The sequence below is a fragment of the Condylura cristata genome, unplaced genomic scaffold (assembly GCF_000260355.1).
Source record: "Condylura cristata isolate star-nosed mole 26May11 unplaced genomic scaffold, ConCri1.0 scaffold00030, whole genome shotgun sequence".
Lineage (NCBI taxonomy): Eukaryota > Metazoa > Chordata > Mammalia > Eulipotyphla > Talpidae > Condylura > Condylura cristata.
The window spans coordinates 8,241,746-8,264,420 of NW_004567131.1; the positions used below are offsets into that span (position 1 = coordinate 8,241,746).

General features: G+C 34.4%; 1 protein-coding gene across 14 annotated transcripts in view; it reads left to right on the plus strand.

Annotated features, from left to right (window-relative positions):
- Positions 1-22,675, plus strand: part of ZMYND11 (zinc finger, MYND-type containing 11) — a 105,531-nt gene that overhangs the window by 29,483 nt on the left and 53,373 nt on the right. For 10 of the 14 annotated variants that reach the window (XM_012731367.1, XM_012731368.1, XM_012731366.1 and 7 more), the window contains exon 2: positions 9,239-9,373. In XM_012731367.1, the coding sequence (XP_012586821.1) occupies positions 9,258-9,373 (116 nt within the window). In that variant the 5' untranslated portion in view covers positions 9,239-9,257. Of the gene's footprint in view, positions 1-9,238; positions 9,374-11,053; positions 11,130-15,002; positions 15,038-16,989; positions 17,062-17,497; positions 17,614-22,675 lie in introns of those variants that run through there. The other 4 variants (XM_012731371.1, XM_012731372.1, XM_012731373.1 and 1 more) reach the window with 4 other exon arrangements.

Sequence of the window (22,675 nt, forward strand, 5' to 3'; positions counted from 1 at the left end):
TTCTCTGTAGTAATTTTATTCCTGACTTTTAATATTTAACGTGTACCAGTCTTGTACATTTTGGTTTTATCCAAAGCACAGTAATTGCATTCTATATTTTTTAAGTAAATAGGTATATGTTAATAGGAGAAGTCCATGTATCTCAATTTTTATAAATTTTTTATTTATAACTTTCAAACACTATTAAATTATGGTTGTAACTAAATTTTTAAAATTACTTTAAGGTAAATATCATTTAATTGATGGATGTTTTATTGGGAACACCTGTCCAAAGATAAGTTAATGTGATGACAAGCACAATAGTGAATACTTTTGTAAATTTAAATTTATTCACTTCAAAATGCTTATTTCTGATGTTAATTTTATTTTCTTGTGATTAGAATATCCTTTAAGTGTTGGCAAAATTATTTTCTTAGTCTCTTTGGATAGTACAACAATACAGTTGAATGGCTTATAAGCATTAGGGTTCTGGATACCAGTCATGATGCTCTTGATACTGTAGTATTAAAGTTAGAGACTATTGAGCTTTCACTGTGTTCTGTATAGTAGAGGGGACAGGGATTATCTCTGGGATAATCCCATTAATAAAAACTCTGCCCTCATGACCTAATCAACTCTTGAAAGACCAATATTATACTCTCACATTGGGCACTAGGTTTTCAGTGGAGGGGTTACATACAAATGTGCATCATGGCCAAGTGGAATTTGTAGCAGGAATGCAAGGGTGCATTAGTAAATGCAGTGAGAAAATTGATAGCATAATGCATCGTTTTAACTGAATGAAGGAAAAAAAATATGTTCTTACTAATTGATGCAGAACGGCATTTTACAGAATTCAACATCCATTCAACATCCATCCATCCATTCATCATTTCAGAAAGCTACAACTGGAAGGGAACTTCCATAACACAATAAAAGATAAGGACATTTATGAAAAATCAAAAGTAATACTGTACTCAATGGTGAAAGTCTGAAATCTTTTCTCCTAAAACCAGGGACAAAGCAAAGATACCACTTTAACCATTGCTGTTCAACATGGTACTGACTGTCTTAGCCATGATAATCAAACATTAAAAAAAAAATAAACAGCATACAAATTGAAAGTAAGAAATTTGTATTTGTAGATTACATGATTTTGTTTATAATACCCAAAAGAAATCACAAGAAAATTACTAGAGCTAATAAATTCAATAAAGTTGCAGGATACAAGGCCAACACAAAAAACAATTGTGTTTCTACATAACAACACTGAACAGAGAGGGCAAGTAAGTAATACCATCTAGAAGAACAAAATATCTGAGAATAGATTTATGCTAGAGGAACTGGGGCATAGGTGAGGTGGGGAGAAAGTGAGAGGATTCACTAGAGATGGGCAGGGAAAAGAACAAAGTTGGACTTCTATTTCACATACAAAAATTAACTTGAGTTGGATCATTTATATAAATAGAAGAGCTAAATTCATAAAACTGTTAGGATAAAAGTGGGTTAATCTTCATGACCTTGGATATTACATTGAGATTTTTAGGAATGACACCAGAAACAGCAGCAATACCAGCTATAATAGATACATACAAACTTTTGTGCATCAAAGGCCATTATCAAGAAAGTGAGAAGACAACTTACAAAATAATTGCAAATTTTGTATCTGTTAAGGCATTAATATCTAGACTATATAATAACCTTAACAAAGAGATAATCTAATTTAAAAATGATCCGAGAACTCACACTGACATTTCTCCAAAGATCTATAGTAGTGAACACATGAACGGAGGCTCAGTGTAAGTAGTCATTAGGGAAATGCAAATCACAGTCACAGTGAAATACATAACACTTACTGAGATGGCAATCAAAAGTCCCAAACAAAAAAGTGTTGGCTAGAAAGTGGAGAATTTAAACTTCCACACATTGTTGGTAGGGATGTAAAATGATGCAGCCGCTGTGGAAAACAGTTTGGTAATTCTTTCAGAAGTTAAACATAGACTTATGCTACCTGATCTGGTGATCCCATTTCTGGGTATACACCCAAAGGAATTGAAAGCAGTAACTTAAACAGGTATTTAAATGAAGCGTTCATTTGTGAAAAAAAAATTAGTCTAACAAATCCAGAAGTCGAAATGTCTTTTTGCTTTACTAGTATAGCCAATAAAATTATTTAAACATGTTTTTTGTTATCAAGAACCTTGATCAGTCTTGCTATTTTCTGTTTTTAAACTAATATGATCATAAATGCTTTATTTGCCAGTTGAGGGCATTCTGTACTTGCCTGCTTTAAGAAAACTGATAATATTTGTCAAGTAATACTCATATGTGAAATAATTATATAGCAATCAATTTTATAGCAATCCTATGCCATAGAATTAATGACAGCTTTTATATATGTAGCTTGAATATAACAGAGTAAAATTAGAATTTTAATAACTATTAATAAGACAGATTAAAAAATACAGAAGATGGTAACAAAGTCCAAACATACCAAAGGCACTAATGTTAGTAGAGATAAAAATTTACTAGATGATTAGGAACTTTTCACATTTCATTAGAAAAGAAAAATCTTTCAGTAAATTATGTTAGTACAATTGATTACCTCTTTAGAGAAACCTGTATTTTCATCTAATGTTACATTGAGAAATTAATTACAGTTTGCCGTTGGGCTTGTTAGGTGCTTCAAGGTTGTCACTCCATCCTACTAATAAGCTGAACAACTGAAAAATCAACATATCTACTGAAATCCATGAGAAAAATGAGGCCATAAGATAAATGGCTATAGAAAAATTGGAGATAAAATTACACCTTATCAGAGCAAAACCCCACAGGCAGAAACCTTCATAGGAACCAAGAGAAGAAAAACTGAATATAATTGAGATATTGTTGGAGGGTTAGAAAATACAAGACTGATTAAATATCCAGGGAGACTGAGCCAAAGGGATACCCTCTCACTGTGGTGAGGTTTACTTCCAGGAGATGTACCAGGTCCTCACAGTATAGGTGGGAGAAAGAGCCTCTCCTGATTCAGTCGGGGAAAGAGAAAGGAGCCACCTGCACATTCTATTCTTACTAAGTCATACCCTCAAGAGAAAAACAATTAGGGTCTATGCTGCTGATGTTTTTATTAGACCCAAATTCACCAAGGAAAGGAAATACCCAACTCCAGCCCTTTGTAGCCATTTTGTCCCACCTAGGGGAGGAAATAAATAAAACTTGACATGCCCTTAGAAAGCTCACCAAAATATTGAGCTAAAATTACAGAATTACATCCTCTCCTACATATCCTTAAATTATTAAAGATTTTTTTAAAGATTTATTTATTCATATAGAACCGGGGTACAGGCCAGAGATGCGGAGGGTGAGAGGATTCACCAGGGACAGAGTGGGGTGCAGAACAGGCAGATCGACGAAGTACACTGCTGAGGGGAGCAGTGGGCCAGTCAAGAGAGGTCTGCCACGCCATGTGGATCTCCTCCGGGGCAGGTGGGGATCGAACTCATGCGGAAGTGGCTTAAGCCTCCTAGTGCAGCGCTTTAACCCGCTGCGCCACCAGGGAGGGCCAAATTATTAAAGATTCTTTCAATACATCATATCTACTTCTTAAAGAAAAATAGAAGGCATACTAAAAGGCAAACAACACACTTCAAAGTGACTACTGTTTCAGAACTGGACTCAATAGGGGAGGGATGTTGAAATTATAATAGGAATTACTAAAAAATGATTAATATGCTAAGAACTTTAAAGAAAAGGTAAACAACATGCAAGATTAATGGAATAATGTAAACAGAGCTGGAAATCCTAACAAAAATAATGAAGAAATGCTTGAGAGCAAACACATATCTTCCTAACAACAGAATGTCAAAATATGTGAGGCAAAAACCAACAGAACTGCTTGAGGAAAAAGAAGATATAGCTGGAGACTTTAACATGTGTTAGAAATGGACAGATCCAGCAGGCAGAACATAGTTGAACTCAGCAATATCAACGAACTGGATATAATTAGCATCTATAGCATACTTAACTCTACAGAAGCAGAATATACATTCTTCTCAAGCTTACATGGGAAATTTACAACTGACACTACCCAAATTAAAAACTTAACTATATACCTATAGTAATCAGGTCAGTATTGTATCAGGGAAAGAATAGGCAGATAGGTCAATGGAATAGTATATATATATATAGTTACACACACACACACACACAGTTGCTCTTTGAAAAAGGAGCAAAGACAATATGATGAAAACAAAGATAGCCTTCTCAACAAATGATGCTTAAACAACTGAGGTGACACATCTCAAAAAAAAATATGTATCTAGGCTCAGACTTTACACACTTCACAAAAAATTTAGTCAAAATAGATCATAGACCTAAATGTAAAATGCAAAGCTATAAAACTTCTAGAAGATATCACAGAAACCCTTGATGACCTTGAGTATGGCAGTGGCTCTTTAGAAAACACCAAAGAGCATGACCCTTGAAAGAAATAATTAACAAGTTTGACTTCATTAAAGTTAAACACTTCTCTGTGAAAGGCATTATCAAAGTGAGAAGACAACCTCATTCTAGGGGAAAATACTTGCTAAAGACATCTGTTTAAAAAAAAAAACTTACCCAAAATATACATAGAACTTAAAATAAAAACTCTGATTTAAAAATGAGCAAAGTACTTGAACTTACACCACACCGAAGATGATATACAAATGTCGAGGATGCACATGAAAAGATGCTCAACATCATGTCATGAGAGCATTGCAAATTAAAACTAACTACTACATACATTTGAATTAGAAACCAAAAAATGCCGAGAACACAATTGCTGATGAGGATGTGGAGCTGCAGGAACTCACACTTACTGCTAGTGGGAATACAAAATGGTACAGCCACTTTGGAATATATTTTGGTGATTTCTTAGAGCAGTATGATCCAACAATCACACTTCTTGGCATTTACGCAAAGGATTTGAAAACAAACTTAGACACAGAAGCGTATAATGGGTGTTTATAGCAGCTTTGTTATTTTATTTGCAAAATTTGGAGGCAACCATGATGTTGTTTATTCTGAATGTATTAACCGCGGTACATCCATATGATGAAATATTTTGTATTAAGAAGAAAATGTGCTGTTATACCATGAAAAGACGTGGAATCTTAAGTGCATATTACTAAGTGAAGAAAGCCAATTTGATAGGGCTACATACATCCTATATGGTGACATCCTGTAAGTCTCTCTAGAGAAGGCAAAATAATGATGACAATTAAGAAGATTCATGGTTGCTAGTAGTGGATTGAAGGTGGAAGGGATGAATAGGCCTAACAGGATTTTGTGGCAATGTAAGTATTTTATAAAATACCTTAATTGTGGACATTTGTGTTTTTACATATGTGAAAGCTTATAGCATCAATGCTAAGGTTAATTATGGACCTTGGGTGATAATGGGGTATTAGTATAGTTCATTGTATTAAATGTAAGCTCTGATTTTGGACAACATTGATAATGGGGAGGTTGAGAGTATATTGGGACATGGGCTGCATCCTTCTAAATTTTGCTCTAGATCAAAGACTGCTTTAAAAATAGTTTTTTATGTATATATATATATTTTTTAAAGATTTATTTATTTGTGCATATAGAACTGGGGTACAGTCCAGAGGCTCAGGGGTGGTGAGAGGCTTCACCAGAGACAGAGCGGGGAGCGGAACAGGCAGATCGATGAAGTACACTGCTGAGGGGAGCAGCGGGCGGGCCAGGAGAGGTCTGCCTCGCCATGTGGACTCCTCAGGGGCAGGCGGGAATCGAACTCATGAGGAAGTGGCTTAAGCTTCGTAGTGCAGTGCTTTAACCCGCTGCGCCACCAGGGAGGGCCCTGTGTATATATTTTTAACTTTATCTTTAAATGTAGTGCTTTTTTCTTACACTGTCATTCCAAAAACTGCTTTAAAAATAAAGTTTTTTTGTGTATATATTTTTAATTTTATCTTTAAATGTAGTACTTTTTTCTTACACTGTCGTTCATTTTTGACTATATAATTTCTCCTCTCAGGTGTGGTCGGTCACCTTAGTTTTCCCACCACAAAGAACCTGTAGTCTATCACTATGTTCCCTTGTGCTGTCCTCCTGCCACTCCCTCCTGTTATTTACCCTTCTTACTCCCTTCCCCTCCCATCTTAAAATAGTTTATTAATAATAATATTTAAAAAATTATTCCCAGGTGAGTTAAGGAGTGAGTATTCTAAAAGAATTATAGCAGCCAGAGGAAATTATAATTGGTTTCTGACAGAATGTAGAAGGACTTGTAATAAAACTGACCATAGGAGATTGCATGCCTAGGTTTCAGGAGAATTTCATTGAATGTTTACTAAAACAAATAGAAAAATATTTAATGAGTAGTATTAACACATAAATTAATGTGTAAATGGGAAAATGGTATGAGTAAACTGGGAAAATGGTATGAATAAACTATCAATAAAAATAATTTATAACTGCTAATAGACATGGAAAATTTCAACCTAGTTTAAGTAACAAAGAAATGCACATTATAAAATTTTTTAATGTTACATAATTTTTGATGTAGATACTTAAAAAACAAACACAATAGAAGAAAAACTTGAATTTACCAGAAGGAAAAGTCAGAACATAGTTGAGGCTGTGTTTTTTCCTAGTGTGTTCCTCCTTGCTGCAATCTCTTCTTTGCCCCCAGCTGCTTTCTTTTTCTCTGTTTTGTTGGGCTAAATCTGGAGTTGTAGGGGTAGAGATAGAGAAAATCAGTATCACTTGCCAGAGTTACTCAGACCCATTTGGCTGACTCGTATCAGAGAAGTAGAAAAGTTAGGCTGTGGGAATGTAAGATGGTGCAGCTGCTGTGGGTAACAACATGGTGGCTCCTTAGAAAACACAACTGGATTCAGCAATTCCACTTCTGGGGATATACCCTAAAGAATTGAAAGCAGTACCTCAGAGAATATTGTGTACCTTGTATTCATAACAGCATTATTCACAATAGTTCGTACATGCAATAAACCAAGTTTATCACAGATGACTAGATAAGCAAAATGTGACCTAGCCATATAATGAAATATTACTCAATCATTGCCAGTTTTTGGTTATTTTCTGGCAAGGGCTACATTACATTTTTCAGTGCCTTTGTTCTTTTATTCACTTGTATAATTTTTGCAGATTACATTATTACTGTTTACCATTACATGTCACTTTCTGAGTCTGACATTTCACTTTTTTAAAAAAGGTTTATTTATTCATACAGAACTGGAGTACAGGCCAGAGGTGCAGGGGCCGTAAGAGGATTAATCAGAGACAGAGTGGGGAGCAGAACAGGATGACTGATCAAGTATAACTGTTGAGGGGAGCAGTGAGCGGGTTAGGAGAAGTCTGCTGTGCCATCTGGGTCACCTCTGGGGCGGGGATCGAACTCATGCTGAAGTGGTTTAGCTTCTTAGTGCTGTGCTTTAGCCTGCTGCGCCACCAGCGAGGGCCCACATTTCACATTCTTAACAATAAAGTCCTTACTATAATGCTTTTCTAAATTTGGGAAATTTTCACTCCTATACAAGTACACTTAAACTGAGATGTTCAGTACATTTTAAAATGTTCAGTACATTTCTAAACTAGACATTCATAAATTATAATTGTAACCTGTTGTATTAATGAACCAATTGACTTTCTTGAAATCTTCTTTGAAAGTTGAATGTCAGCTCTCTGTTTTGGTAATTCTCTCTGTGGGGCAGTTTGAAATTATAGTTAGTAATGAATATTCAGGAATACCCTAAAACATGTTTACATTTTTTCACTAACAGTTTTATTCTGAAAAACCCTTTCATATTCAGGGAGCCTAGCTGACCACAGACTCACCAGAAGTCTCTAGATAAGCTTTGATGGCAATTGCTGACTTTCTTTGGGTTTGTCAGAAAAAAAGGGAGATCCGTTTTGTTTTTGAAAAGTAGAGGTAGAGAAAAATTAGGTTTATCAGATACTGTTGGAACAAACATGGAACACAGACAGCTGCTAAGGTGAACTTCCCTGACTCATTCTTCCCCCTTGCAAGATAGAAAGGGCAGGTCAAGGTGATTTCAGCCATCTTCAAAGTTTTGGTGTTTACCTTCACACATAAAGCCTTAACATTATGCCCTCTGTGATTTAGAGATGAGGTCTCAGTGGCCTGTGGTATTCATAACAGCCAGTGCCTCTGTGCACAATTGAGAGTCCAGGTGTTGACTAGGCCTCTTCTGGTGATACCCTTTGTACATCAACCATGTAAATAGCAGCCCTCTTTTCCTCCCAGTCTGACCAGGACATAGTTGGGAAATTATCTGTGGTGAAATAGTTGTGGTTGCCATTTTTCTCAGTTCACACAGAATGTTGAAAGTTAAATAAAATAGCATTTTTTCCTCTCTGACAACATAAGGAACATCTAAGTACATGAGCATTTGTAAGAAAGTGGCTCCACTGAGATCATACCTATCAGGCTGTCACATTCCCATCAGAAGTAATTATCTTTTATTTTCTGTTTATGGTTTTATTGTTTTTTTTTTAAAGATTTATTTATTTATGCTTATAGAACTGGGATATAAGCCAGAGGTGTGGTAGGTGAGAGGATTCACCAGAGACAGAGTAGGGAGCAGAATAGGCAGAATTGACAAAGTAACTGCTGAGTGTGTAGCAGAGGGCAGGTCAGAAGAGATCTGCCATGCCAGGTGGGTCAGCTCCCTGGCTGGGGATCGAACTTGTGCTGCAGTGGCTTCTGAGAGCTTCATAATGTGCATAATGTGGTGCTTTAACCCACTGAGTTACCAGGGAGAGCCCTATGGTTTTAATTTTTAAAGAATGTTTTAGTATATCAATGTCTGTATAAAATGAAATTTTAAAGCCATGAGTATAATAAAGTACCAAGGAATCAGAGCATTTAAATTAACTTAAATACAATGTAATAACAATAAAAAAAAATTCCATTGTATTTTTCTTTAGAATAAAATTTGCATTTGTGTTTTTGATATTTAGGTATAAAGTAGTCTGGTGTACTTAGAAAGACCTTTTTAACTTGATTGTAAAATGTCATTCTTTATGAATGAATGATATTTTATAATTAGTGATATGGGTGGTAGAAAAGAAAGAAAAAACTGACCATATATATTGCATCCTGCATTAGTATACTCAATAGAAATCAAGAGGTGTTGATAGTGTTACTTATATTAATAATTCATTTTGTAATCCATGCTTTATTATGTTTTGTATATTCCTACAGCTAAAGAAGTAAACAGGTCATGGCACGTTTAACAAAAAGACGACAGGCGGATACAAAAGCTATCCAACATCTTTGGGCAGCCATTGAGATCATACGGAATCAGAAGCAAATCGCCAACATTGACCGTATTACAAAGTAAGTATATTTAAATAGAAGCATCCCTGTAAGATGATAAAAGAGATTAAAATTTTATTTTTACACTAATCAACATATTGTAAAGTTCTAGTCACTTTATCTTGAAAGAGTGTGTAGTTAGAAAAACATTACATAAACATACACAATCAGCTTGTGTTTAGAGGTGCTATAAATAATAGCTAAGTAAAATATCAAGGTGTAGTATTTATAATAGTTCTTTAAGTTATCAAATTTTGTTTTAACTCTTGAGGATATATCTGTGTCTTTTGTTAAACTCTTAATCACCTTTATGTAAATGTATAGCTGTTCATAATACATTTTAATACAGGAGAAGCATGGTGTGTATAGTAAATAACATTAGCTGATAGCCTATTGAGAATTTTTAACAATTTATTTTCGTATTTTAGAAGCTATATGAAGTATATCTTAATTTAAATAAGTAGTTGCTATTTATTGTGATAGATCATAATTGAAGAAAATTAGGCTATTCTCAGTCTACATGTTATGTGCAAATTATAAGGGACTTCAAATAGCATTTTAATTTTGTTTTTGTTATATTTCTCTGGATTTTTTTTATGGAAAACTAAATCTCTTAAGTGTTTTGATACTTTTTTGTAACTTAGAATTTCTTTTTATTTATTCCTCTTACGCATTCTTTGGATGCTAGTAAAAACAGATGATTTAATACTTTTACTATTTTAAATTAGTAACAAAATTGAGTACATATATATTTGTCCCTTACCTGTAACCTGGTGAAAAGATTAAAGGTTATTTAAAATAAAAGGGACAGAAGAAAGAGAAAGGGATATCATATATGGTATATGTTGCTGTAATGTATGTTTGCCCTTTGAATATTTTAAAGTTGCTCATTTACAAACCAATTCTTAAAGACTAGTAGAAGAAAAAGAAATAGAGAAAAGAATAAAGTAAATTTACATAATTTTTAATGACCAATTGATAAAAAATTGACATATTACATTAGTTTAGCATTTTTATAAGTAAAGCAAATATTTTGAAATTTGACAACTAAATACAAGTTACAATGAATTGTTACTGTTAGAAGAGCAATTTTTAAAACCTCAGAATAAAAAGCAGTGTTTATCTGGTTGTGATTAAAAAAATAGTTTTTATATATTAAAATTACTTACAGAAGAATGTGGAAATAAGATACTGTTCTTTGGATTTAATTTTGTAAGTTAAAGTAATTTGAGTTTGACTGACTTATTTTAATTTTGTAGACTGTTCTTTCTAAATCATGACATCTTTCTCTAAGCTTTAGGGCACTTTTCCTCAGAAGCTGTGGGAATCCCCAAGTGTGCAATGGACATGGTTTGGTCTTGGTTAATGATGCTGTTAGATTGTAGCAACCTGCTGACATGTAATTAGTGAATGAACCCTTGTCGTAGTGGATGTAGTTGTCTTTGGATGATCCTAACATCTGCGTGTACTTGTGTGCACATGTTCAGGGTAGTGAAAGATAGGTTGTTAACAAGAGTGCATACTTCTTCTCATTTTACATTATAGGTTGTTGATAAACATTCTCTTTTCTCCTTTTCTTCATCAGTACAGCCTTAAAGTTGCCAAGGCTTGTTTTTCTTCATGTCCATAGATCTTAAGATAAATGTGAATAAATTTTTTTACCTACCAAATAGTCATTGTTTTATCATTCTGTTTTATCAGAAAAAACTAAGAAAATCAGAGGGTAAGTGTTTAAGAGTGGTTCCCAGTGTTTCTTCTGCCTCGTCTCATCTGAGAGGTATGCCATATTTCTTTTTATTATGGTGGCTCACTTCATAGCATCCTGCACTTCTTTCATAACATTAGTCATGTGTTAATTATTTCCTTGTTAGACCATCAGCCCCAGGAAGGCATTGTTTTAGCTAATTGCTAGCCCAATACCTGGCTTCTCCATCAGTGTTAATTATCTTGTTCATTACTCTTGCAAAAGTGAGTTAGGAAGAGGCATTATACCATGACAGAAAGTTTGATCTTTTGCTTTAAAACCTAATATTCCTTTACTGCTGTCTTAATGGGTAAATACTTTTCAAATCCTATAGTAAATTTAAATGAAGTTTCTCTGTTTAGTTACAGCTGAATCTCAATATAGAGATATCTTTAATCTTCACTTACATTTTAAGTTACTGAAGTCTGTAGTAGAGTTATTTTAAAGAATACATACATAATTATTATTAAGTTTCATTGTATATTATGCCAGATTAGTGATTCCATTCAAAAAATAAAAGGCACACATATTTATAGTGACACATTAAAAGTTCTGAGCTTTGGAGTGTTGACTGTAATATTTGAAACCTGGCACATCCTTAACATTGTAGTTTTCTTCTGTATAGTGTTTCAGTTCAGCTTGTTTTGTTTGATATGTTTTTTAAGTTACATTCAATCAACAGGTTTCTTACTTGTCTTTTTTTTGGTTATTGTTTCCTTTATGGCTTATTTATGGAAAACTGGTTTATTTGCTCTGTGAATTCCCATAGTCTGGCATTCGTTTGCTGATCTCATCCCTATTGTGTATCTGTTGCTCATTCCTGTACATTTCAAAGAAATTGAGTTGATCTAGAGATTTGGGCGTAGGACAAGATTTCCTCATAGTTGGTGATATGTTCTGCTATCGTAGGACAAGATTTCCTCATAGTTGGTGATATGTTCTGCTATCAGGTGACATAATACTTGATGTTTCTGATGCTAAGTGACTAGTGCAATAATATATTAAGGATTACAAAATTGTAACAGTCTAAATTTATCTTTCCTTTAGGATGTTAATTACCATCACTTGCTATTTGGCTACCCTGTGGTATAATTCCTACTGGAAAAGTAGTATAAATATTTGATTCTTTTTAATTTTTCAACCACATTTCAAAAAATAGTTTCTTTTAATGGTAACTAGCTTATTTTGAGTATAGTTTGGAATTCATGCACTTAAACATTTGATATATCTGAATTCATTTCTAACAAATCTTTATTGATGCCCAGATTTTTGCATCTTTGACCAGTTGGTATCTCTGTATCTCTTCATGTTAGCTCCTGAAATTCCTTTTTTCTAACTCGATAGAAATTTGCAGGGTGTATTTGAAAGTTGCTATGGGAGTAGAGTAATATACAGTATGTTCTGTATATACCCTTTCCCAGACCTGGAGCCCTTGATTTCTCTATGAGGCTCTGTTTTTTTTTGTTGTTATTGTTAGAAATTGTAAGAGCACTTTTTGGTTCGTCATTGCACTCATTGACTCTATGTTGGTCTTTCTGTGTAGGCCTTTTAATGTGTGTGCTTAGCAAGTATAATTACAAAGAAGAAAACATCTCATGAATTCATAGTCATGTTTTTTTCCACTTGAATTTATGCCTGCTGGGGATTACTTAATTAACTCATATTTATAGTCTTTCTCTCTTAATTAATAGAATACTATAACCAAAAATGTTCTGTGGAACCCATATAAATTGCTTTATCCTTAGATTTAAACAGTTTTACTTATCTAACCTTAAGAAAATCTGACAATTACATATACTTTCTTTTTACAATTACTATTTCAGTCTTGTACAAGACAGTACGTATTCATGCTTAGGTTGCTATCTAAAAAGTTCATTCTCCAGATTTTTTTTAATTCTCTCCCCCACCCCAGTTTTACTGAGACATAATTTTCATATAACATTGTGTTAGTTTAGGGTCTATGACTTTTTGACTTCATATATATTTAAACTGATAAGAACAGATACTATACTTTATCATAGCCAAAAGGCCAAGAAGTGATTGACTTCATATATACTTACATGTGAATGTTAACCACAATAAATTTACTTGTCAATTTTTTATTCTTGTGATGAGAACTTTTAATAGTTACTCTCAGCAATGTTCAAATATATAATACAATATTATTAGCATTAGTCACCATGCTATATACTATATCTCTAAGACTTATTTTGTCACTGGACATTTGTAACTTTTTATCATCTTTCCCCATTTTGCTCATTTTCTCCAGTCCCTTCTTCTGGCAGCCACTTCTTCTGTCCTTTATATCTTTGAGTCTAATTTCCTTGAATTCCAGTAAAAGTAAGATCATACAGTATTTGTATCTGTCTGACTGACTTCACTTAGCATTATGCCCTCAAAATCAATCCATCTTTTAAATGACAAGAGTTCCATCTTTTTTTCTGGCTGAATTTCCATTTGAGTGGGTGCACATGCACGCGTAATGTGGGCACCATTTTCTTTGTTTTCTGTCAGTGGACATTTCAGTTATTTCTCTGTTTTGGCTATTGTGAATAAAGCTAATATTAACATAGGGTGGGCAGCATCTATATATCTTTTTGTTTTAATTATTTAATTTCCTTTGTATGCATACCCAGAAATGGAGTTGCTGGATAATGTAGTTAATTCTGTTTTTGATTTTTTTAAGTCATGTCTGGCTGTACCATCTAGTAAATACTTAAGAGTTCATTATTATGAATTTCCTGATTCTTACATGTTAATAATAGGTCATCTTTTTAATTTGAAAGTCAGTTTGGATATAAAATTCTTAAGTTTTATTTTCTTTTTGGGGAATTCTTATATAAAGTTGTATGTTCTGACTTGAAGAATTGTTAAGACTTACTCTCTTAGCAGCGTTCAAATATATAATACAATATTGCTAGCATTATTGTATTATTTACCTGACTTTCTTTCTGTGTGATGGCAGTCTTTTTGCCTGAAATTCTAAAGATTTTTCGTTTCCTTTTTGTTTCAAGTCTGATAATTTTATTTCTCAATATCAGTCATTGTAGTTTGTTTTTCTTGGGTATACAGTATCCCATCAATATATAGTCTCAAATCTTGAAAAATTTACTTTGAAAATTACATATATTCTTTCTCTCTCTCTTTACATATATAAAAATATAAATATATACATATATGCATACACACATACTCTTGTTTAGTTTTTATTAATTGGGGCCTTAAACTATGGTGTATCATCTTTTCCTATTTTCTATAGTTACAATTTTCTACTAGATTCTTTTACTTTTATTTTGATTTAATTTTTTCTTTTTATCACTTTTTTTTTAGTTTATTTTAAAAAGAGCATTTCTTAGGTCTGTAATGAAATTGAGAGCAAGTACGTGATTCCCATATATCCCTGGCCTGACCACATGTACAGAGTCTTCCTGCCAGATGGTGCATCTGCTACTGTCAGTGAACCTACACTGCAGAGTGTCATCAGCCAAAGTTCATACCACAGGCTTCACTCTTCTTGTACATTCTTTGGGAATTGGACATGCCAGTGGCATTATGGATTCATACAGAGTATTTTCACTGTTTCCCAATCTTTTGTTAACTAATTCATTTCTTTTTCAGTGCGGAAAAATATTCCATTGTTCATGTAATGCAATTTGCTTATCCATTCATCTGCTGAAGGGTATTGTGATTGCTTGCAATTATGAATAAAGCTGCCATTTATTTTTTTATTTTTAATGTTTCCTTCTAGATATCTTCAAGTTGACATTTTCTGCAGTGCTATTCATTCTTGCCTACTTTCTAGTTTAGAGTTCACCTCTAAAGTGGATTTTTTTGTTTACTATGTTTGCTTCATTTCTTAGTTTTTCTAATTTATGTCTTTCCTATATCTTATATCATTTTCCTAAGGTCTTTTCTCATGTTCTACAGTTTTTGTCTGTCTGGTAAGTATAATTCTTGAGCATGCTTTCATTGTAAGGATGTTATCGTCTCCTTCAACCTCAAGTATTTCTGTTGGTCATCATTTTGATCTGAAATCAGTTTTCCTGAATTTTGGAAAGGAGAGGAATTAGAATAGAGTTTTTGTTTGTTTGTTTTATAGCTCTAAACCTCCTTCCATCATTTTTATGAAGTGTTAAAATATTGCCTCAGGCCTTCCCTGGTGGCACAGTGGGTTAAAGCACTGCACTAAGAAGCTCAAGCCACTTCTGTATGAGTTCAATCCCCACCTGCCCCGGAGGTGACCACATGGTGTGGCAGACCTCTCCTGACCCGCCTGCTGCACCCCTCAGCAGTGTACTTCATTGATCTGATCTGCCTGTTCTGCTCCCCACTCTGTCCCTGGTGAATTCTCTCACCCTCCGCATCTCTGGCCTGTTCCCTAGTTCTGTATGAATAAAATAAATCTTTAAAAAAAAAAATATGGCCTGATACCTCCCATGATCTACAGCTTTTTTTTTCCGTTTCTTCTGCCCCGTACATTTTCTTTTGTTCTCACTTCCTTATACTGAAGATCTTTAGGATGGGACTCATATAGCAGTATTTCATACTTTTATTTCTAGCAGTTTCTTCACAATATAGAGCTCTGTCCTGAAAGAGAGCTTTGGCTGATGAGTTTTGAGCATTCATCAGATCCAGTGCTCTTGTACTTTCAGACTTTCCCATAAGTTGCCATGAATTATCTGCAAATGGGAGTGTGTAAAGCCCTCACCAGTTTCAGCTGCTCAATTCAGATTGGCTTACGTGCTTTCCAGCAACTGTGTTATTTTATCTTCTACACTCACTCTGCATCTCTTCAGCTTTCTTCTACACAGATGTCAGTACTAGTTGGGTTTGTAGCTTTTGGAGTTTTGTGTTTACTTGATTGAATTATGATTCATAAGAATTTCTCATCTCTTATAGTTTATATTATCTAAGGGTAGGACATTTTTGGAAGCTCTTCTACTGTCTAGCAGGTTTAGGAAAGCTGAAAATCTGTGTCACCCCCTGTCTTGTCTCTGTAACAAAATAGTTTTTTCCTACATTTAAGGGTTTCTTCTGTCTAATCTAATATGGTGTGTAACCTTCAGGGATCATACATTAGTCTCCTATTATTACTTTAATTTCTAGGGAAGAGCTCTGAATTGTCTTTATTATTATTTTTTTAAATTTCCCTTTAAAAAAGGCATTATAAAATAGTGACTTGAGATTTATAAAATATTTTAATATTTAAGAAGTAGATCTAAGTTCTAATATTTTGGGATGGGAACTATTTTTTTTTTTAAAGATTTATTTATTTATGCATACACAACTGGGTACAGGCCAGAGGTGCAGGGGCGGTGAGAGGCTTCACCAGAGACAGAGTGGGAAGCAGAACAGGCAGATCGACGAAGTACACTGCTGAGGGGAGCAGCGGGCCAGTCAGGAGAGGTCTGCCACACCATGTGGTCACCTCCGGGGCAGGCGGGAATCAAACTCATGCGGAAGTGGCTTTAGCTTCTCAGTGCTGTGCTTTAACCCGCTGTGCCACCAGGGAGGGCCAGGAAGTATTTTTTACAAAAAGAATCTAATATAAAAATTAAGATCATGTTTGATGTTTTACTTATTGGTTAAGTTGTCCTTCTGATTTTAAAGCCCATGTGTTTAAATTTGATTTAATGACATAATAAAATTTCATAAATGTCATTATTTGAGAGCTAAATAAGTACAAGTAAATTTTATTCTCAGTAAAAACTTTTGTTTTAGAAATTGATGGGAGTTTGATGATGTCTAGTCATTACTGTAAAAGAAACAGTTTAGGTGAAATGCTAAGCATTAGCTAGTGTAACTTTTTGGTTACAGATACAAATGCTTACAATTAACAATTATGTTAAGCATTTATATGCTTAAGATGGTGATTTTAGCCTGTGTTTTATAGTTTTCAAATCAAGGAGCAAAAGGATGAAAAATCTGTAACAAATGACAAAACATCTACTCTCTACGTAACCTGGTAGGATTCATTAACTCATGTCACATTATTCTAAATGTACATATGTTTTAATATCCACTAAGTTACATTTATCAATTCCTTTTCCAATTTTGATGATTAGAGCATGGCACACGTTTCTTAAGTATTCTAATAGTTAAAAGATAATTTACGTTATCTTTTTTTAACATGCTTTTGAGTAAGTCTAGATTTTGTATTAGTCTCTTCCAGCATATTGTGGCTAGTTAGTGTTACTGGGAAAAATCAAATTTTTTTTTGTTAACTGCTGGAAAAAGCAATTGACCCTTTATGTTTCTGTCATATCTTGTATGACTTTGATTTTGTGTGATCACATTTGTGACTAGCATGATTAAACTAATGTTGGATTGGTAGGTTAATCCCATCCAAGTTAATGTGTCAGATGAGGGCATCAATTAATTACATGTGTTGCTTACTTTAGGGTCAAACCCCAGTTAGAAAATCTGGCCTCTGACCTCTTGTGACATGTTTGGCATTGAAATGTCTGAGTACTCCTGGAGTTCTTCCTGTCGCTACAGATAGACATAAGCCCAAACTGTAAGTCCTCTTCATGTGTAGGTTGCCTTTGAAGTTGTAACTAGGTACACATTATTTCTTTCCTTATTACAATTTAATTTTATGAAACTCACAATTTATAGGGACAGTTTACTTATAATTTTACTGTTCGTCTATAAGAAATCTACTAAGACTAAGAAAGTGGTCATTGCCTAAGTTGCTTTTTTGAAAATAAGTTAGTTTAAAATTCTTCACAGAATTACTGACTATATTCTCTTCCTTTTTATATACCTTCTTATGGTAGTAGATTGTCAGGTATATTTTATCATGGGTATCATTGTTATTTTATACAATAACACCCTTACAGAAAAAAATGACTGATCACAAATAAACATAATTCACAGTTCCACAGTGAGTTTTTTCCAGTATGCCAAATTCTGAAGGCCCTTATCTTGTCTTGGATTATTTAGCTGTCTATGTTTGACATTTCTCTGCAGTTCTGTGAAGAAAACGTACAGAAGTAGTAGCTTTAAGAATTACAGTAGCTGAGAAAATTGGCTGATAATATTTTGTGATAAACACCATGCTTTATATGATTTATATAATTTAATTTTCATCACAACTTTATTAGGTCTGTTGTCATTATCTTCATTTTGCTGATGAAGGTAGAGAAGTTTGGGCAGGTGAATAAATTATCTAGAACCACATATATCATTGGTAGCAGCAGTGAAATAGAATGCAGATCTATGTGATGTTCTGTGGTCTAAACTTTTATTTAACCATTAAGCTTTTTGTTTTTTTATATTTAGTGAATTTATATTTGTACTCTTCCAAACTTGGAGATTTAAGACACTATCATTTATATGGTACTTCCATTTTGTTTCAGTTCATCCTGATGGCAACTCTCTGACATTCAAATTAGCATATTTGGTGGTGAAGAATATGAGGGGTGGTATGAGTTAATTATTTGTCCAGGTGACATGTTAGAAATAGGAAGAACTAGTTCTTTAGAGTATTTTCTAAATCTTTATGTAACTTTATCAATTAAAAAGGTAGATAAACGAAGTACACTGTTGATGGGAGCAGCCAGCGAGACAGGAGAGGTCTGCCACGCCATGTGGATCACCTCTGGGGCCAGGGATTGTACTCGCACTGAAGCAGCTGCTTGCAGTGCTGTGTCCTAACTCATTGCACCACCAGGGAGGGCAGAATTTCTTTTCTTTTTTAAGGCTAAATAACAATTCCATTGTATGGATAGGTCACATTTTGCTTATTGGTTGATAGGCACTTCTGAGCTGCTGTGAATGTTTCTCTGAACATGGATGTACAAATACCTCACTGTAGTTTAGATACCCTACTTTTGGGTGTATTCCCCAGAAGTGGAATTGCTGGATCCCATGTTACTCTATTTTTAATTATTGAAGGAAATGCCTTACTGTTTTCCACAGTGGGTGCACCAGCAATGCAGAGTTGCAGTTTCTCTGCATCCTTAGCAGCACTTGTTATTTTGATTGCAGCCATCATAATGGCCACAAGATGAAAATACCTCACTGTGTCTTTGATTTACATTTTCCTAATGATTGGTGATGTTGACAGTCTTTTCTTGCATGTATTGGCCTTATATATCTTCTTTGGAGAAATAACCTGTTCAAATAATTTCACCATTTTTTAAAACATATTGTTTTGGTGTTGAATTTCAGGAGTTTTCCTTTATTCTAATACATGATTTGCAGATATTTTCTCCTATTTGTGGGTTGCTTTTTTTTTTTTTAAGATTTATTTATTTATGCATACAGAACTGAGGTACAGGCCAGAGGTGCAGAGGTGGTGAGAGGATTCACTGGAGACACTGAGTGGGGAACAGAACAGGCCAACTGTATGAAGTACACTGCTGAGGGGAGCAGTGGGCAGGTCAGGAGAGGTCTGCCTCGCCATGTGGGTCATGGGGTCGGGGATCTAACTCATGCTGAAGTGGCTTTTAGCATCTTAGTGCTGTGCTTTAACCCACTGCACCACCAGGGAGGGCCTGTGGGTTGCTTTTTTAATCTATAGAAAGTGTCTTCTGATGTACAAAATTTAATTTTTTTTCATGAATGTCAGCTTGTCTTAACTTTTGTTCTTGCTGCCTGTGCCTTTGGTGTCATATTCAAGACTTCCTTGCTAAATCCAATATCATGGAGCCTTTATCTTTTTTTTCCTAAGAGTTTTATTGTTTTAGGTGTTGCATTTATTTATGTCCTTGATCTATTTACAGTTAAATTTTGTATGTATGCTAGGGTAATGATCCAACTTCATTCATTTGCATGTGAATATCCAATTTTCTCAGCACCATTTGTTGAAAAGACTGATCTTTCTCCATTGAATGTTCTTGACATTCTTTTCAAAAATCAATTGACTTTATTTTGGAGGGTATATTTCTGAATCCTGTTTTATTCCATTGCTCTTACATGTCTTATCTTTATGCCAATATTGCGCTGTTTTGGTTACTGTAGCTTTGTAGTAAATTTTAGCATCATGAAGTGGAAGAACTCAAGTTTTTTCTTTTTAAGATTGTTATAGTTATTTAGGATGTCTTGAAATTCCATGTGAATGGGTTGTTCTGTATCAGCAGAAATTGTCATTAGAATTTTGATAGGAATGACATTGACTCAGCACATTGCTTTGGATGTTGACTTTTTTTTTTTTAAGATTTATTTATTTATTCATACAGAACTGGGGTACAGGCCAGAGATGCAGAGGGTGAGAGGATTCACCAGGGACAGAGTGGGGAGCAGAACAGGCAGATCATTGAAGTACACTGCTGAGGGGAGCAGTGGGCGGGTCAGGAGAGGTCTGCAGCACCATGTGGATCTCCTCCTGGGCAGGCAGGGATTGAACTCATGCAGAAGTGGCTTAAGCTTCTTGGTGCAGTGCTTTAACCCGCTGTGCCACCAGGGAGGGCCCGGATGTTGACATTTTAACAAAATTAAATTCTTCCAAGCCACAAACATGGTATATATTATCACTTATATCTTAAATTTCTTTTAACAGTATTTTGTAGTTTGTATTACACCTCTGGATAAATTAATTCCTAGGTATCTTATACTTTTTGATGTTACTGTAAATGAAATTATTGTCATAGTTTCTCTATTAGATTTTTCATTTTGTATAGAAATGAGTTGAATTTTGTGCATTGACTATATCCTGCTACTTTACTGAATTCACTTTTAGTGACAACAGCTTTTTTGTAGAGTCCAGATTTTCACTATCAAATCACATGTCCTGCACTTCTTTCTTTCCAACTTATGTACCTTCTATTTCTTTCTTTCTTTTTTTTTTTTTTTAAAGATTTATTTATTTATTCATACAGAACTGGGGTACAGGCCAGAGGCTCAGGGACGGTGAGAGGCTTCACCAAAGACAGAGTGGGGAGCAGAACAGGCAGATTGACGAAGTACACTGCTGAGGGGAGCAGCGGGCGGGTCAGGAGAGGTCTGGCTCGCCATGTGGTCTCCTCCGGGGCAGGCGGAGGCGGGAATCGAACTCATGCGGAAGTGGCTTCAGATTCTCAGTGCTGTGCTTTAACCCGCTGCGCCACCAGGGAGGGCCCTTTCTATTTCTTTTTTAATTGCTCTTTCTAGAACTTACAATTGAGTAGAAGTAATGAAGGTAGGCATTCTTGCTTTGTTTCTGATCTAAGGAGAAAAGCTTTCAACCTTTTGCCATGGAGTATGATGTTGACTGTGGGTAAATGTGTACCATAGATGGTCTTTATTATTTTGACACCTCCTTATCTACCCAGTGTGTTGAGTATTTTTTTTTTCAATTTTTTTCCTGCATCTTTTAAAATGATTATGAATTTTATCTTTTATCCTACTAATGTGGTATTGATTTGCAGATGTTGTAGCCACTTTTGCATGAGCACCTAGTGGTAGGTCATTATTTTTTAAAATTAATTTTTATTTCTACAAGTAACATACCATGTTGCAAGATACTTACAGAGAGGAAAATCATCATCTGTGATTTCTCTGTCCAAAATCAAGTAAAGGGAACTTTTTGATTTTTTTCTTTCTACTTACTGTCATGTTTGTTTTTTGTCTCAGCATTATTTAGCCATTTTCCATGTTGGTACTGGTCATAAAAATATCATTAGTAATGGTTACTTAATAGTCCATTTGTGAGATTACTAGGTAGTATAATTGGGAAGAAGGAGGAAGGAGAAACATTTATTGTAAAGTTTATATTATTTTCATAACAAATCACATGGGCTTGACTTGATTAACAAAATAGGTTTGCATTCTGGATGCAGATAAGTTATTTGTCCAGAATCCTACAGCTAGTGTGTAGAACTAGTGAATTGAGAAAGGTGTAGCTTCAAAGGACATGCTCTTTCCATTGTGCTTTCATGATGTCTCCATGTATCACCTATTAAATTCTTGTTCCAGTTGTGTACATACCCAGTAACACAAATAATGTGAAAACTTGGAAGGATGAACAGTATAAGTGTAGTAACCACTATACAGATAAACCACAGTTAAAAAATCTGTTCACTTGTTGAGGGACATTTGTTATGTTTCCATTTTGCAGGCTGGTATGACAGAAGATATAAAGTGCTTATATGTATAGGTATAGATGATGTATGTTTAAATAAATGTCCAAGAATACAAAAGGATACTGTTAGTGCTTATATTGGTACCACATGTAAACCAGACAATCCAGAAGGGAAAGATAGAAGGTAGGTGATTTTTAATTTGTGAATGTGTTGTGTACACTTCATATATGTATGTCATATTTTTGAACTCAGTCCAAAAATATTTGTAGCATAATTAGGAAAAGATATAAGTAAATTAAGGTAATTCGTACTAGAAGGGGTTTAGACGATAGGAAAAGAGAAATTAAGTTAAGAATATAGAACCAGGAATAAAGCTAACATTAGAAAGTTTTCCATAACAATCTGCCATGGGTATTTGACAAATCTGAGTTCTTGCTTCTGGTTGCTAATAAAATGGAAAGCCTCAACATTTTAGTATTTTCTTAAGTGAATCAATTGCAAAGGTAAACAATAGTTATTTCTAGTAGTAAAACTTAAGGGCCCTCCATGGTAGCGCAGCGGGTTAAAGCACAG